The sequence below is a fragment of the Temnothorax nylanderi genome, unplaced genomic scaffold, assembly GCF_030848795.1.
Source record: "Temnothorax nylanderi isolate EJ_2023f unplaced genomic scaffold, tnyl_v1.0 TNYL_tig0069_pilon, whole genome shotgun sequence".
Classification (NCBI taxonomy): Eukaryota; Metazoa; Arthropoda; class Insecta; order Hymenoptera; family Formicidae; genus Temnothorax; species Temnothorax nylanderi.
In genome coordinates, this window is record NW_027249131.1 from 906673 (window position 1) to 922824 (window position 16152).

At 39.8% G+C, this 16152-nt stretch overlaps 1 protein-coding gene across 2 annotated transcripts in view; it reads right to left on the reverse strand.

The window, feature by feature from the left end:
* The window catches only part of Chat (Choline acetyltransferase), a 42227-nt gene that overhangs the window by 7069 nt on the left and 19006 nt on the right, over window positions 1-16152 (reverse strand). Inside the window, exons 2-9 of one of the 2 annotated variants that reach the window (XM_071708573.1) lie at window positions 10489-10661; window positions 8487-8667; window positions 8056-8230; window positions 6244-6473; window positions 4621-4832; window positions 4342-4464; window positions 3588-3771; window positions 1328-1528 (exon numbers count right to left, since the gene is read on the reverse strand). In XM_071708573.1, the coding sequence (XP_071564674.1) occupies window positions 1328-1528; window positions 3588-3771; window positions 4342-4464; window positions 4621-4832; window positions 6244-6473; window positions 8056-8230; window positions 8487-8667; window positions 10489-10637 (1455 nt within the window). In that variant the 5' untranslated portion in view covers window positions 10638-10661. Of the gene's footprint in view, window positions 1-1327; window positions 1529-3566; window positions 3772-4341; window positions 4465-4620; window positions 4833-6243; window positions 6474-8055; window positions 8231-8486; window positions 8668-10488; window positions 10662-16152 lie in introns of both variants that reach the window. The other variant, XM_071708572.1, reaches the window with a different exon arrangement.

A 16152-nucleotide genomic window follows, 5' to 3' on the forward strand; every position in this document is an offset into this window, starting at 1 on the left:
TTGTTAGTCAACAAAAATGTATCCCTGTCCTTTTTAACGTCGGCATAGACTCATGTCAGTCGCCGCCACTACTGAGCTAAGGAAGATGTATCTTTATTTCTTTTAGCGTAAATTAAGGAATTAACGAATCGAAAGAGACATTTGAGTCTCGCAGAATGTATATGTCGCAAGGATTTCGTGTAACTTGGTTTTTTTGCAAAATTTCTAGGGAATCCAAAAATCGGGATATAAATAAAAATTATTAATTAATATAAATATAAATTTATATAATTATATTTATATTTATAAGTATAAATTAATAAAAATTTCAGCTCACAATTTCACTGACAAAACTTAAGAGTTTGCAAAATCACTAGTAAGATCGTGTAATTTTTATTTGTGTAATATTTATGCGACATATACCGAGGAAATATCCTGCCGGGAACTGGTTATTAAGTACGTTGGAATAACGCGCATAGAGCGAATATATTTCTATTCTATGTTAATTAAGATCGCGTCGATCTTAAGATGTAAATCATCTTCCCAGTTACGTAACTTATCTTAAACAAACTGATCGTATCTCGCGTCGACCTCGAGCTGTCCGAGCCATTAAGTATCTTTATAACCATGCTTACGGCATGTCCGGGATCTTGACTTATATTTCGTCGTGATAGACCACTTTAAATAAACGATCTTTATAGCGTGTGTATCGGCATAATAATAGACAATCAAGAGGCGGAACGTTCTCACTGAAAATAGGTTTCAGACTATCGCGACTTATCATCGTTCTCTCGCGGAAAAGCCAATAATTTCGAGTTTGTGACATCCTATTCCTCAAACATTATAAATATATACTTTTTATTGTAACAGCCCTGATGAAAAAAATGTCTTATATTTTTTCTGTGAATTGAGACTTATGAAAAATTCTGAAAAATATATAAAATTTCTTAGATACTTTCAGAAATAATAGGATGAGGATTTTCGGAATATTTCAGTATATATGAAAATTTCTGATAAATTGCGCGGATTTTCTCATATTTCTTCAGATTTCTACAAAAATGTGTTGATGGAAAAAATCTGAAATATTTTATTATTATTTTGTTTAAATTTGTCTGAAAAACATTCAAATTCATATAAAAAATCTAAAAAATCTGAGCATTTTGGAAAAATCTGAAAAATGTTATAGAAATTCTGATTAATAATATGAAAAATTCTGAGACATTTTTTCACCAAGGAGAAAATTCGCGAAATATGCACTCATAGCTAATTGAAAGGCAATCATGTCACAAATTTTGCAAAATTGGCGCCGATGACGGCTCGAGCCGGTGGACCGACCCTGATCACTGACCTGTGACGTCGAGAGGGCGAAGTGATTAACGATCGCGTAAGCCTCGTCCGTGAAGATCTCCGGGATCGGCTCGCCGGCCTCCTTCGCCACGTAACGCAGCCCCATAAGGTGGTTGTCGATACCCTGGCCGTGTATGTTGTCGTTCATCTCTTTCGTCTGCCTCTGCACCGCCAGGTCGAACAGCTCCTTGATCCTTTCCGCCTGGGGAAGCGAGCCGGAAGCAACGTTCAATTGAATCCATCGCGATTCGCGCCTTCGTTTGACGAAAGATTTTCCCGATCACACATATCGAAGATCGACAAAGAGAAGCTCGGAGAAATCACGAAGGGAATCGGTACGCTCCATTGATTTTAACAAGACGGATTTGCTACTCCAATAAATTTCTTGATGAATTTTAAACTAATATTTCTACATCTCATGCTAATTTGCACCGTAAGTTCCTTTTCATGATATTCCGATTTTAATATGAACAGTGAATTTTATTTTTGCAGCTATTACTATTTCGTGAAGTAGACGACACTTTGTGACGAGCTTATTGCTTTTGAAACACCGTGGTGAAAAGCAACATCGAGCGTGAAGATAATCGACGTTCATTAAATCAGTTCTTGAAACGTGTGTTAAATAAAATTCAAGAAGCGCCAAATTAAACAAATAAATAATGCAAAAGATAAGTTGATAATTTCCCTAAAACAAGGAAAATGTGCTTGCGGGGATCAACTAGTCAAGCAAATCAATCAAATTTGAAAACTATAATTGTAAGAATTTTGAAGATGTATCCGCGAATTTTGAAGGGATATATCTTTGTAGAGAGTTCAGCTTATACTATGAACAGGAAATGACGACGAGCGAGGGAAAAAAGAGCGGCTGAGACAACATCTCCGCTAAAGGGGAAACAACCGAGGTAAATGAGAAACAACAGCTCGTTGCCGCAGTATTTCCCGAATGAGGGTGAACCGCGTAAGGGAAACAAACGGAGTATCCCCGCGGAACCTGCCCGGGTGCCTCTCGAGGATCGTGCAAATACTCGATCGCGAAGGACAAGCGAACTGAGCCGGCCGGCGGCGGCCCGGTCTAATTGATTGCCTTTTCCTCGGGGGGGTTCCCTATTTTTCCTTTCGTCCGGCCAAACTTGCGGACCTTACACGACAAACGGTTTTTGTAACGGCGGTTTTCCTCTCTTTTGGAGCTTTTATACATTGAGAAAATATAAACGCACGGAGAGACAGAAGCGTTATTTATAGATACAATTTGAGCGTCTTTCAATATAACATAAATAAAAAAATCACATATAAATAACGTTTACTAAAATACAGGAACTCGTACATAACATTTCTACACACCGATGACTTCGTGCACCTTATAGATAAAGATCAGCTGAAGCGTAGTGTAGTATATACATATACGTAACGTAACGTATGTTGATACAAAATCATAATTGTAAAAATATCACATAAACGTATCGTATGTCGGTGTAAAACCATAATTGCAAAAATATCACATAAACACACATAAATGTCCAATGAACGGCGAAAATAGATTGTAACAGAAACGATATGACGTAATCTAAATGAAGATAATGTATAATTTTTTATAATAATGTAGGACAAGATACTCTATAAACGGAAAGAAAACAGCATAGATATTATACCGAAACCTTCTCGTAGGTGGGTGCATTTGGCAATGCAAATGGGCAATACGACCAACCGCTGAGAAACTTTTTGTAGCACTGCAAAAGACGCATCGTGATATATATGAACGAATTTGCTACGTAGTAGTTACTACGTAGTAAAAGTATTCGAAGCAAGATTTTTGAAAATAGCGTTTTTAACCGGCGATTTATCGAGTCGTGAAAATTTTGTAAGTGCTCGAACATCGTATCGTCCGTTATTTTCAACATTTAATCTTCTCGAGACCAGCGCATATCCAGCAAAATTTCGCTAAGGTTTCGTTATCTTGCGCGAACTGTCCTAATTAAATTAAATTATCCTATAATTAAATTATTATCATAAAAAATATCATAGAACTTACGCAAAATAATCCATACGAAATAAAATTTATTTGTATTTACAACACAAACGGCAAGGAACGCTTCGGGAATCAAAGCACTGGCGAGATTGGAGTAAAGTAAAGTAGGTAAACGCATTCCGCTCGACCTTGTCGCAGTTCTGTCGAGTGTACTCGAGCTGTGTGTGTTACACGACACGAGAATCGCATAGGAAAAATGCCAAGTTTCAGTTACACTGTAAATGGTGAACTGAACTCTTTTGGGGCTCCCGTCCACGGCGTTATTCGGCTGATTCATCTGGCTGTGCGGATCCCCCTGGCACATGGCCTTCGCCCACGCCAACGCTTCCGGGCTGGCCGCCCGGATGCAGTCCACCCGGCCCAACGCGAACCTCCGGATACCGGCGCTCTCGTAAGTGGCCACCAATCTCCCGTGGAGTCTGCGAACACCGCGAGATCATGACGGTGAAACGGCGACGACTTGGCGCGGTTTCAAAAACTTATCAACAACTGCATGCGGGCTTTCTCCACGTGATAGAGAAATAGAAGAAAGTCTTTCAGATAAGATTCTGTTCTCAAATCTAATTTTTGCTATCAAATTCCACAGAAATATAATACTTTTAACCCTAGCTGGTCACATTTTCGAGTCCTTAACTCGCCACACTCTGGTCCGTGAGACCACTTGACTTTGTCGCATTGTCATTTTCATTCTAATTAATAGACATATTTTTAAACTTGTAATACTTATAGGAATTGGAAATACAGAGTTTCAATAAGATATTTATGATAATATTAGAGAGTGATTTGAGTTTAAATTGAACTTATTGTAAGGAAATGTGAAAACTAGGAAACCGAAAAACGTTCAACGGTCAACTGGACCGGAATGTGACGAGCTAGGGCTAAAAACGCATATACGCAATCCACGCGAACGAATCAACGAGAGAAAACAGTTTTGTGTGTGAAATTTTGAAGTTAAAGGAGAATTCTTCATCACTTCCGATATACTTTACCTGAAATATGTAAGTTGAAGCGCCAATTGTATGTACGCGTCCGGACTGACTCTGCAGGCTTTCACAAACTCCTTCGAATAGTCTTCGAACCACAGAATACAGAGGTCCAAATCTTCGACCAGTCTGAAAGACAAGAAAGAAATATTATAAGTGCAGATTTATAAACGGAATGTCACGTTTTTAACGGTTAATTTTTCAAAAACAATTTTCACAAGAATTGGATTTGGTCGCAGGTGAACAAACGAGCTTTCCGTGCGATTCTTTATCTCTTTTACTTACGCGTCGAAGTTCATCATGGCTTCTCGGATATCGTTCAGACTCTGCTCGGTGAGGCACCACTCCAGCTTTTCGGGCGCCGGCAGATGCGAGGGCACCAAATTCTCGTCCGGCGGCGACATGGAGTCCACCTTCTCCGTTATTTCCTCGAACGCCGCGAAGACGGCCGGTGCCTCGCCGGCGGAATGCTCGTACGTCAATCCCCACATTCCGTCCTGTGTGTGCAAAACGATCATTGATAAAAAAAAGGAGTAAGACATAATTCTGGGGTAAAGGCTCTAACAATGAGTACAAACGAAAAAATTGAACAGAATTCTGCTTCATGCATTCATGTCGAGAAATAACAATCCTTTTTGAAATGTTGAAATGTAGAAACAATGAATGAAATTTGTGGAAAATACAACGTATGTATATTAGGTAAAGCCAGTGACATTAAACGCAAATGATATTAAACTGCATTATAAATGTTAAATATATAATTCAACCTCGCGAAAATTAAAAAAGGAATATTTTAGTGAAAATACGATCTAATAAATATGGATAATACAGAAATACGCGCAAGAAATGTTATGTATATATCAAACAATTAAAATTTATAAGTTAATATTCATTGTTATTATTCTGTTAATATTCATTGTTATTATTATACAAAGTCCATTATTGTATGACCGTTTGTCTATGAATTATAAATATTAATTACAAATATTGTTATTATATCAAGCACTAATAAATGATATGCAAACGGCTAAAAGAGAGGAAACGATCGATCAAACAATCTCGTTCGTTTACGCAATGTGATTAATAAATAAAATGAAGCTATAGAGATATCTCCCGCCGCGAGAGATTAATTAGCCGATTAATCGTAAATGAGACGCGATGCGGAGATAGACACGAATGCGCGGGACCATTTTTATCGTCTGTGGAAATGTTTCGACGAGGAAGGGGTTAAACACATTCCGTCGTGCGGCATATATGAAAGCGCGCAACGTGTGTGCCGCAACGTCGCGGCGCGGCAGTTCACGAACGGCGATTTTGCCCGTGAACCCTGACACCAATCAAATCGAAGAGTCATCTTGGAAGCGGTGAAAGTGATAAGTACAATTCGGCCGAGCGCGTCCGCGGAAAACATACCGTCGCGGATTGTTGTCTGGTTGATTGTCGGGTTTCTCGGAAAAGTGCTCATTTGACATCGCGCTGTGCGTTTTCCCAATTTACATATGATAGAGAGCTCCGTCAAACGACGCTAATCGTGCCGAGCTTGGGTTTCGATCAGATTACAATAAAAAAATATTAAAAAATTCGATTCCATTTACTTCACTTCAGTTCACTTCAGAATTGGAGAAATTAAATTTTTAATTGATCTGAAATACCTATATATATATATACCCTCGTACTTTTTATATCTCAGAAACTTTTATTGGTTTTCGTAGCAATTTGCAAATGAGTGAAGTTGTATTTTCGTTTTGAGGCAGGAAAGAGGATGATGAAAGTTACATAAATATAAGTATAGCTTCATTGTGCCAATAAAACTTACGTTATAAATACGAAACCTAGCTGAGCGCATTTAGGGGTCTCGCAGATCGACAGCCGGCTGTAGCAGTTTAAACGTACGTCCGTTAAACATACCTTGCCGAGGATAGCGTGGAAAGTCTTGTCGAACCAGCGATTCGCGCCCAAGTGCCGAGATCCTCCGCCGTGAAGAGCGTGATGAAGCACGTTCGCGTAATCTCGGTCGCCGATCCATCGGTCCTCCTTCTTCATGGGATTGTTAAATGTGGTCGGCAGCACGTCGTCGTCGATGCAAACGACGCAGAGACAACGCTCCAGCAGCTCCAGATTGTGACGATTGCGCTCGTCTAAAAGTCGTTTTGCAGTCTCGTTAATTCGGGCGACAAATCAGCTTCGGCGATAGCGATTTTCGCATCCCGTAGGTAGCATCCGCGTGTGTTGCATGATATTACAAAAAAGCGATAATAAAGAATCGCTGCAATAATAATGGGAATCAAATGAAAATTTAGAAAGTTTACGGAAAAAAAGGATTTGCTATACTATAGGGACAAGTAACATCTTTTGCTGTGAGAGCTAATTAATTTAGCAACAGTAGCAAAACTTTTTGGTATTGCAACAAAAGGTTTTGCTACTATTGCTTTAATTAGCTCTCGCAGCAAAAAATGTTAGTTATCCCATATTTAACTATATAATTTTGCTATAATAGCAAATCCTTTTTTCCCGCGTTTGATTCCATTTACTTCACTACGGATTTGAATATTAGATGTTAAAATTTCGATCAGAAATATCTATACGCTCATAATTTTTACATCTTAAAAACCTTCATTAATTTTCACAGCGATGCGAAGACGTCTGAGCTCGTCCCTTTTCATTTCGACGCGCGATCAAATTTATGTAACACAAGTCTAAGTAGCTTTATCGTGCAAAACTTTTACCTCGTAAACACGAAACTTGAGCGTATTTACAGGACGAGATCTATTAGAACGAAACGGCCAGGACTTGCCATATTAACGAGAGCTACAATCTCTTCGTTGTCTTCGCGCGACGCTCCTGCCTTTAATTAATCAACGGCGAACGTGGGTCGCCGTTAGCTCGTTAGCGTCGGCCGTTCATTCGATTTGCAGGCGTAGGTGGGTCGTAGGTTCTCGTTGAGCAAGGTCGGGTTAGGGAGTTAATGGGAATATTGCGAATATTGGCGAAGCGCGGTGAACGCGACTGAATAATTATACCGAGGGCACGTGGCGACGAGGGTCGCCCGAAGGTGGGCGAGCTACTTTTTGGATAACCGGATTATCATATTTCCCTCTCTTTCTTTCTCTTAACGATAAAATAAACTGTAAGTGCGGAGCTTCGTGAATAAATCGTTTAACACTGACAACGGATAAAATTACGAGGCACGAGGCGTTTATTTTGCACGTGGCGCACAATGACAGATCTCGAGAGAAAAATCAACAAAATCAACTATGATATGATGACACGTAATTATTTTAACAATTTGGAACGCGCTGCATCGCAACGTGAAGCTGAACTAATTGTGTTTTTATTCCTTAATAAAAACCAAACGTTACACGCGTTATGGATCAATAAAGCTCTTTATCTCCTCTGCCAGTTTCTATAAAGGTGATAATAGCGATACACCCCGAAGAAGCTCGACGCGATAAAAACGTGAGATTTTAAGTTCTCCTTTAAAAAAATTTAGAGACTCACACGAGTTCACTCCAATTAAACCGCTTCAATATTTATCTTTACTATAATTGTAAAAGTTTAGGCAATATTTTTTACAAGCGCGCTGCCCTCCTTTTAAAATCCGCTGCACGAGAGAGTTTCTGAATCAGGCGCTTAAAGCACGATGTTCTCTTCGTGAATAGGATGCTATATAAATGCTTATACCCAGTGGACACCTTTAAACGTGTCATACGTTATACGCACTTTTTATCAACTCCTCCCGCGCCTTCGCCCAGGCCGGTCGCTTCGCGGTCGTGAGAATTCCGACCGGCGGAGTTCTGGGATCGGCTTTGGTCTCCATGATCTTCAGTAACTGCTGGACCAATTCGATTTCTGTGATCCGGCCTCGGTCCGACGCCCTCACCGGCACGCTGTAAAACTGTAACAGGACGAGCGAAGATCGTGACAATGATCAAAATATCTCGAATTGTCTTCCTATACCGTGTTGTTCGCGGTTTTATTTACTTTTGATAATTTAGCACATCAATTGAATTTTCAGAGATAATCGAATATAAATCAATTGCTACATATAATTACGATTAATTTAATCGATGAGTAAACCCTAAAATATGCATTCTTCTAAAGCGTCAATCATTTCGCATTAATGCGATATATTGTCCATCATTGAATCCCACCTGATTGTGGTGCGCGACGATAATGTGGTCGCCGGAGGAAGCTCTGTCCAGGACAATCTGCTCGTCGCTGTTTACACCGGGCCGCCGATAAATCCGAAATATTTGATAATGTTGCGCCATGCAGAGTGGTTGCATGGTCTTGCCGTCCTTGGATTTCACACGTTCAACCTCCAATCCGGACCTATTCGAAATCCAGAGCTTATTGTCTCATTTGCGTACGTTTCTTTATTACGAACGAGTCTACAAAGGTTTACAAACAGCCCGAATGAATTAAATTAAAATTTACTTGAACAGTAAAAGCGTACGAGTCCATGAGTATTGATTTTGTGATCTTCTTAAATCATAATAGCGAGAAAATCAGTAAATTTCCACCTGATCGAATTTATCCAGTTTATTTGTTTATTCATGATTTTGAATTTTTAGCATTTAAAAAAATGTGAGCTTCCAGAGAATTAAAAAAAATAGGATCGACTTTCCATTGACTGCATTATTCTCACCATTCGGATCTCTCTCTCTCTGTCTCTCTCTCTCTCTCTCTCTCTCTCTCTCTCTCTCTCTCTCTCTCTCTCTCTCTCTCTCTCTCTCTCTCTCTCTCTCTCTCTCTCTCTCTCTCTCTCTCTCTCTCTCTCTCTCTCGTTTTATTTTCGAGGGAGAAACGCGAAACGAGACGAGCTATGTTCGTCGTTGAGAATACCGGCGGCGCCCCCCTATCGCGAATTTGCGTTAGTTTTTGAAAGAAAGGAACACTCTCGTAGCGCCGGCTTATTCTCGTCCGGATGCAGGATTCCGAGGATCCTTTGAGTCCGCTCATTCTCTCTCTCGCGAGTCCCTTTCCTCTTTATGCTCGCTTTCTATGGATCTTACGAGCCGGATTTCCTCGCAGACGTACGTCCTCTCTCTAAATTGATTTCAGCGCGGCTTCTTTTTGTCCCCGACGACCAAGACGATGACGAGATCGGCACGTCGCGTCGCGTCTCTCCCTCGATTTATTGATAAATTATTGCGCTCGCTTCAGTGTCAACGGTCATTTCAAACGAAATAATCGTATAATACAAGTCGAAGATTAAAGCGAAACTTGTAGATCAAGAGACGCGATAGCGTCTCACGCCAAGTATATAATTTATTAACAAGATTATTTTTTAACAAGATACAAGAGAGATACATCCTTTCGTAAGCGATTAACAAGATACAGGAAGCGATACATCCTCCTTTCATATATATCCTCCTTTCATAATATAATAATATTATTAATTATTAAGTGAGACGCTACAGCGTATCTTTTACAGGAAGGAGAACGATTGTTGTTTCTCACATAATTTGGTGCTTATTGTCGATGCAACTAAACCCTTTTCAATTTCTGCACCTTTTATTACGCTATCTATTGTATTTTATATCTTCTCATTTTATTATGTCGTTGTATTTCATACATTTTAAATGTCTTCTGCATCCTATATTAAGTATATACAGCAATTTTGAGAGATAGTTTATAAAATATTGTACTTATATTCCTTTAAATTTAATTTCACGCACAAAATATATATCTTGCGAAATATTACTTACTCTAATAAATATACTTGGAATAATACTTTGATTTCACTTCTTTTTCATGCCATTATATTTATTATATTTTTTGTTTTTTAAATAATATTACTTGCTCTAATAAATATACTTGGAATAATACTTTGATTTCACTTCTTTTTCATGCCATTATATTTATTTTTTTGTGTTTTTTAAATAAATATTTTCATTATTTGTCTAATATTATTTATAAAATTATTTTGTCTAAAATATACTTGGCGTTTTTTTTACATTTTTAATGTCTTTTTTTAGGTGGATACATTATATCCGAACTTAATGGGGTTGAACCGAATACACCCGCTGCAGTATTCAGCGACTGAGCGAAACCTTGCAAGTTCCGATTGAACGATTCACATCTCGGATTATCACGTAGAATAAACGAGCAAGATTGCGGAAAATTGCGGTGAGCGCCTCATTATCTCACCTGTCTAGCAATTCCTGATAATTAAGCAGCTCGGTGAGAAATCGCGCGAGGAATACCGCGGCTTCCTGCTGGTTTGCAAATCTCTTCGGTTTCGCGGCCAAGCCGGGGTTGCTGTTAATTGGCAGGGCCAGCGGGACGGACATGTACATGTCATTTAGCCACCATTCTGTCGCCTGCAAACGACGGAATTAAATTAATGCATCGTTAAATGAGCAAGTAACAAGCATGTGTTTGTGTACAATTGGACGTATAAATTTGTATTAATTATTAATTACAGTCAAGCGGGTGTTTATTGTTAATTACAAGTTACAGTTAAATGTAAAGTCATTCAGCAATGACTGCGATTAAAAATTATGTAGCAGTCAGGTTTCTGCGGTCCAATGACGAGGAACAACGGGGAGGCCGACGATCTTTATGTCAGAAAATCCGCGATAAAGCATATCATCGTGAGATTGCATAATAACAATCACGTTAATTACCCGAGATGACGTCGCGCAGCCTTGCGTGAAAGCATACCCGGAAGTTGCCACGTGGAAAAAAAAATAAAATATATTAGCGAAAAGAGATTCTCGAGGGAAGCTGCAACCGAGAGTGCACCGGTAGTGAAGCGAGCGTGATTATTTCGCGAAGCAATGATTTGCGAGAAGGTACTAATACGTGGCCGGGGGTGCTGCGAACTTCCCGGAAATAAATCACCCGCGATCAGCCAGGCGTTATCGTGCGCGATTCGTTAGAGTCGATAAGACAACTAATGATAATAATATCCAGCGTACGTCTCGAAGGCATCAGGAAAGTCCCGCAGACGCGTTTCCGAACTTAAAACACACTCGGACGTTTCTCCTCGTTGTAAATTACATTCATCGTTCGGCACGAAATTTAATTTTACTGTCACTTTAACCGTCGCTTTCTTGTCTTTTTAATCGCGCGTAATTTCGTTGCGTAATTCAACGTCATTCCGGCGGCGTCGCGACGTCGTTTTTCGCGCTCGGCAATCGGGGATCAGCCCCGACGCGTCATTAAATGCGGATTAAACAATCGAGTTTTGCGGCGCCAATTTTCGTTTCCGCGCGATAAAATCACTCACGTTGAAACGGGAAATGGCAGAATTGCCGTTAAAATCCGTTATTTAGGAGTATCTTAAATTATTGTATTAATATAATATAACATCTAAATATATGAAGCAATTTATATTACGTGCAAAGTGCAGCAGAGATCTCGAGAATAAATAAATAAATTTAAATACTGAGAGAGAAACAAAAATCATCGAAACATTAAAACTTTACAGAATTACTGTAAATAATTTCTTTATTTCTGGATTTTTGATTGAAAAGAATATTTTAATAATTTATTGGATCTCCCAGAGCAACATTCTTTAAAATTTCCGTTGATTGACTCGTTAATTACACATTTAATGATCGCGCTAATGATCGTGTATTTCCGTAGTAGTTACACACGTTATTTGTTAGGATACTGCGCACATCGTACCGTTAATCAGCCATTTAACGCGCATATACAATTACAACCAAGTAAATTTCGCCATTTGTCTACGTGATGTGTCTTTTTCGTGATGTTTGAGATATCTTCTATTTATTTTACAACCTGTTTGACAGAGGCATCAACGTCACGGACTTTCTCGCAAACATAACGAGACTGTCGAGAAGACGCAACGAATATATTTTTGTGTCGCGTCAGAGAAAATATTTTCCCCGGTACTTGTCTCTCGCACGAAACCCGTAGTAAAACACGTCTTTCGTTTATTCGCGAGAAAACGTATACGTATTAAACGCCTACGTTCCGCAGAGACACTTCTGTTCCGTCGATGTTTCAACGTCATGATCGTATTTAACGTCACGATACAGTTTTACGAGATTTCAGAGAAATCTCCTTTAATCTCCGGGGTTTCTCGATTCAATTCGAGATTTTCGCAACCGCGACTTTTCCGAGTGGTAAACTCCTCGAAAATGTTTCTTATTTCTTCGTCGAAAAATCAATTGCTAAGCTATTCAGTGTCTATCGGATGCCGAAAGCTTGCGACAAGAGACAATCTTCGGTATTTTCGTCGGTGGAAAATCGAGTTGAAATTGCTCGAAGAACCGAGTACGGTGATTCGACAGCGGCGGGACGTGTGCCCACTCGCGATCGGGGCCAGCGACTTTAATCTCATCTCGCAGACACGGGTAATCCGCGTGCATGCGCGGTCGTAATTGTATCATCCCCCTGAGAAGCGGGACCTCTTGTTTCTCTTGGCGCGATTCTAGGTCAGTGTGACGTGCCGCGTGTCGTAGCTCGCGTGCATGCATGTTTCACGAGATCCGTCTCCACGTCAATACAATACGTATCGCGAGCACCGCTTTCGAATCGCCTATAGATAGAACTTACGAGCTCGAGCTTTGCCGCGTTATTCGCGTGTATAAAGGGCTATATTTGACCGGGGAGTGACACCGTTTCGACATCGCAACGGGGATGTCGATGGAGCACTTGCGTTCTTTTTTTAGATCGCTGATGTATAGTTTCGGCGATATAGCGAACAAAGGATTGCGCGCACGGCAGCAGCGAGACACCTCGTCAGTTTGATTTTTTTCTTTCAAACCGGATGTGAATTTTTCCGACTGAAAAAAATAGACATGACATTTTTCCATTTTTAAATTTGAGGACAGGTTTGGTCGAATTTTTTGTCCATGACAGAAATCGATGAGAGTTTCATTAATTATAAAATTGCTGAGATTGCGAGAATATAAAGATTATAGTTTAAATAATGTGTAGATTATTTAAATAATTATGGAAGGATATTTTTTATCTATATTTTGTAAACTCCCATTTTCTGTTTACACCCAACTCTCTTTTTGCGCGATTTTTTTCATGTTTTTCTTTTATGCGCGATTCTTTTTATGCGGTTTTTTTTAAATTACGCGATTTCTCGAAAAAATTTTGTAATCTCTCGTGTATATGTACAGAACTTAATTTAAATTTCTAATAACAAATTAATAAAAATTTTTCAATCAGACACATGTCCCTCCATACTTATTATTTTGAAAAACGAGTAATACCTCAGATAGACTATGTAGGAAAATAAGTCATAAATAATGTGATAATAAAATAAAGTTTTGTTTGGTTAATTACATATATGTATCTTTTTATTTAAAGTTTCCATATGTTGCCAGTAGATCCTGAAGAAGTGAAACATAATCCATTTTCTCAATCCATATTACAAAAGATTTTTTTCAAATGGTTGGCATAAATACAAGTCTTCTTATACGATAGATACATACCGAGTGAAAAAACCATGTAAAAAGAAAATTTTTCCAAATAGCACCATTTTTTTATACTCGGCGGTTTATTCCAAATAATGCAATTTCTTCTCACGCGGAATGTATCTATCGCGTAACAAGAGGCTTGTATTAGGTGTATTAGGAAACTGTGTTTTGTGGAAGAATTAATGATCCATAATTGTTATGACATTTAAACATTTGATGTGGGTGTTACGCCATTTTATAATGAAATCGCGTGTGATAGGCATTGCAGAGAAGCTGAGTGGCATCGTTTGCATTATTCATTTCTTAATCAACATAATAATTATTAGACACAATAGAAAAATTTCGTTTTTCAGAATTTAATTTAACAGAATTAACTTTAGCTCAAAATTTTATATTGGTTTGATTGAAATCTGATTTGGGGCCATGCTGTGAATTAAAAAATTGCTACAAAATCGATGATTATTGTCATCTTCGCCAGAAAAGCTTTATTTTATATTACGGAATATGTTTTTTCCCCAAAAGAGTTTAATTTAATTTAAATAATGGATATATATTTACAGAAATTACTAAACTGGTTTTTGTAAATGCGAGAATATAAAGCTCATGGTTTAAATGATTTGTAGATTGTTCAAATAAATATGTAATTCCACATGTGTGTGTGAATTGATTGTACGTGGAAGGATATTTTTTATCTATACTTCGTTAACTACCATTTTCTGTTTATTAGGAAACTATATTTTATGGAAGAATTAATAATCCGTAATTGTTATGACATTTAAACATTTGTTGTGGGTGTTACGCCATTATTTAAATTAAATATATCTAAAAAAAATCATTTATTTTGATTCACTCCGTCTACCCCTCCCAAGTACGAATGTCGAGCGCTGCTCTTCGGCTCGAATGCGCGTCTCCGCTGCGAGTCCGGATTGCGCAAAGACAAAACGAGTTGCAGGTCGAGCGCAACGCGTTCGCAGCAGACGCAAATCGGTTCATCGCGTCGAGGGGGTCGAACGGGAGCTGGTCCGCACTCGGCAGCGCGGACAAGACTTATCCGACCGGGGACAGCCGGTCGCTTTGACTGCCGACTACGATGCCGAATGACTCCTTCGGGCACGAACGAATATGTTTCGACAACGCGTTGCGCCACGGATACGCGGATGCGCACGTGCAACGCGCTGCGCAACACGTATATGCACGCGACGAGCGACATGAAACGCGTACTGTCGGATTATATTTGTTATTGAGTATTAAATTGTGTAGGAATAGAATTCCGGTTTCAAGATTGAACGGTTTCTGTCAACTCCTGCTTGGGAGCCGGTTTAACGAGCGCCCACCTCCCCCTAAGTCGCGTAAATGAAACGCGTTAGCTGACTCGCGTGTAACGACCGCGCTGCTTACAATTATCCCGACGCTGCAGCCATGCACGTTTCAAAAAGACACTCGTGTGGCGTTATTAACGTCTTGCGTCACGCGGGCCCACGTGTGTGCACGCGCGCACGCATGGCACGATACGTACGTACGTAAGCACGCGTAATTGGTGCTCCTGGAAGGATACGCATGGGGTAGTAAGTATCCCATTGACGTGACGAAGTCGGCGAGCCGCGTTCGAACGATAGCGATCCGTTCACACGTCTCGGAGATCTCTGTGAAAGTAGAGTCGGCAGCGTCCGTCCGCAATCCCTCGCAATCACGCGAACAATTACCAGATGCTTAAGTAATTGCGGTTGTTACTTTGTGAGCACTCTAACACTCACGTTTTCTAATTAAAGATCCCGAGTATTAGATTGATATGTCCTGCATAATGGAGCGTGTGAATTTAATACACGCGGCGTTTAGCAATAATAGTAAGCAATAAGACGAGCGTGATGTTTATCCCTTATCAAAGGAAGTTATTTCTATTAATAATATTGAAAGGTTCAAGTAAATTTTACGTAGATTTTAAATGCAAACAGCCATGACCGATTAAAAGAGAAAAGGATTATACTGCAGAAGCAGAAAGAGGGATAGCTGAGAGAGAGAGAGAAGAAGTTTATTCTTCGATTAATCTCACGACTCCTGATGCACATGTCGGTGGAGAAAGACTTCCAGGATCAGTCAGTGACACGACGACGCGGTTTCAACTCGGCGCGGCGGCCGCGGCCGCGGCCGCGAGATGGATAAGTACTTGCGAAACCGGCATTCGGTGTTCCGCGATGCGCGCCGTTCTCCGCGGATTAATGAGACCCCGGCGCACGTGATCGGTGCATTAGAGCATCCTCCGGTGGAATATGGATTACCCGTCGAATCGTCGCTCGCCGATCGTCGCATCTCCTTATGCATCTCCGAGCCCAAGTGTTTCGTTATAACGTCGCTCCGCATCGCACGGCGAGAGCTTCGAATGCGAAACGAATGACTTTACATTTCAGCCGTA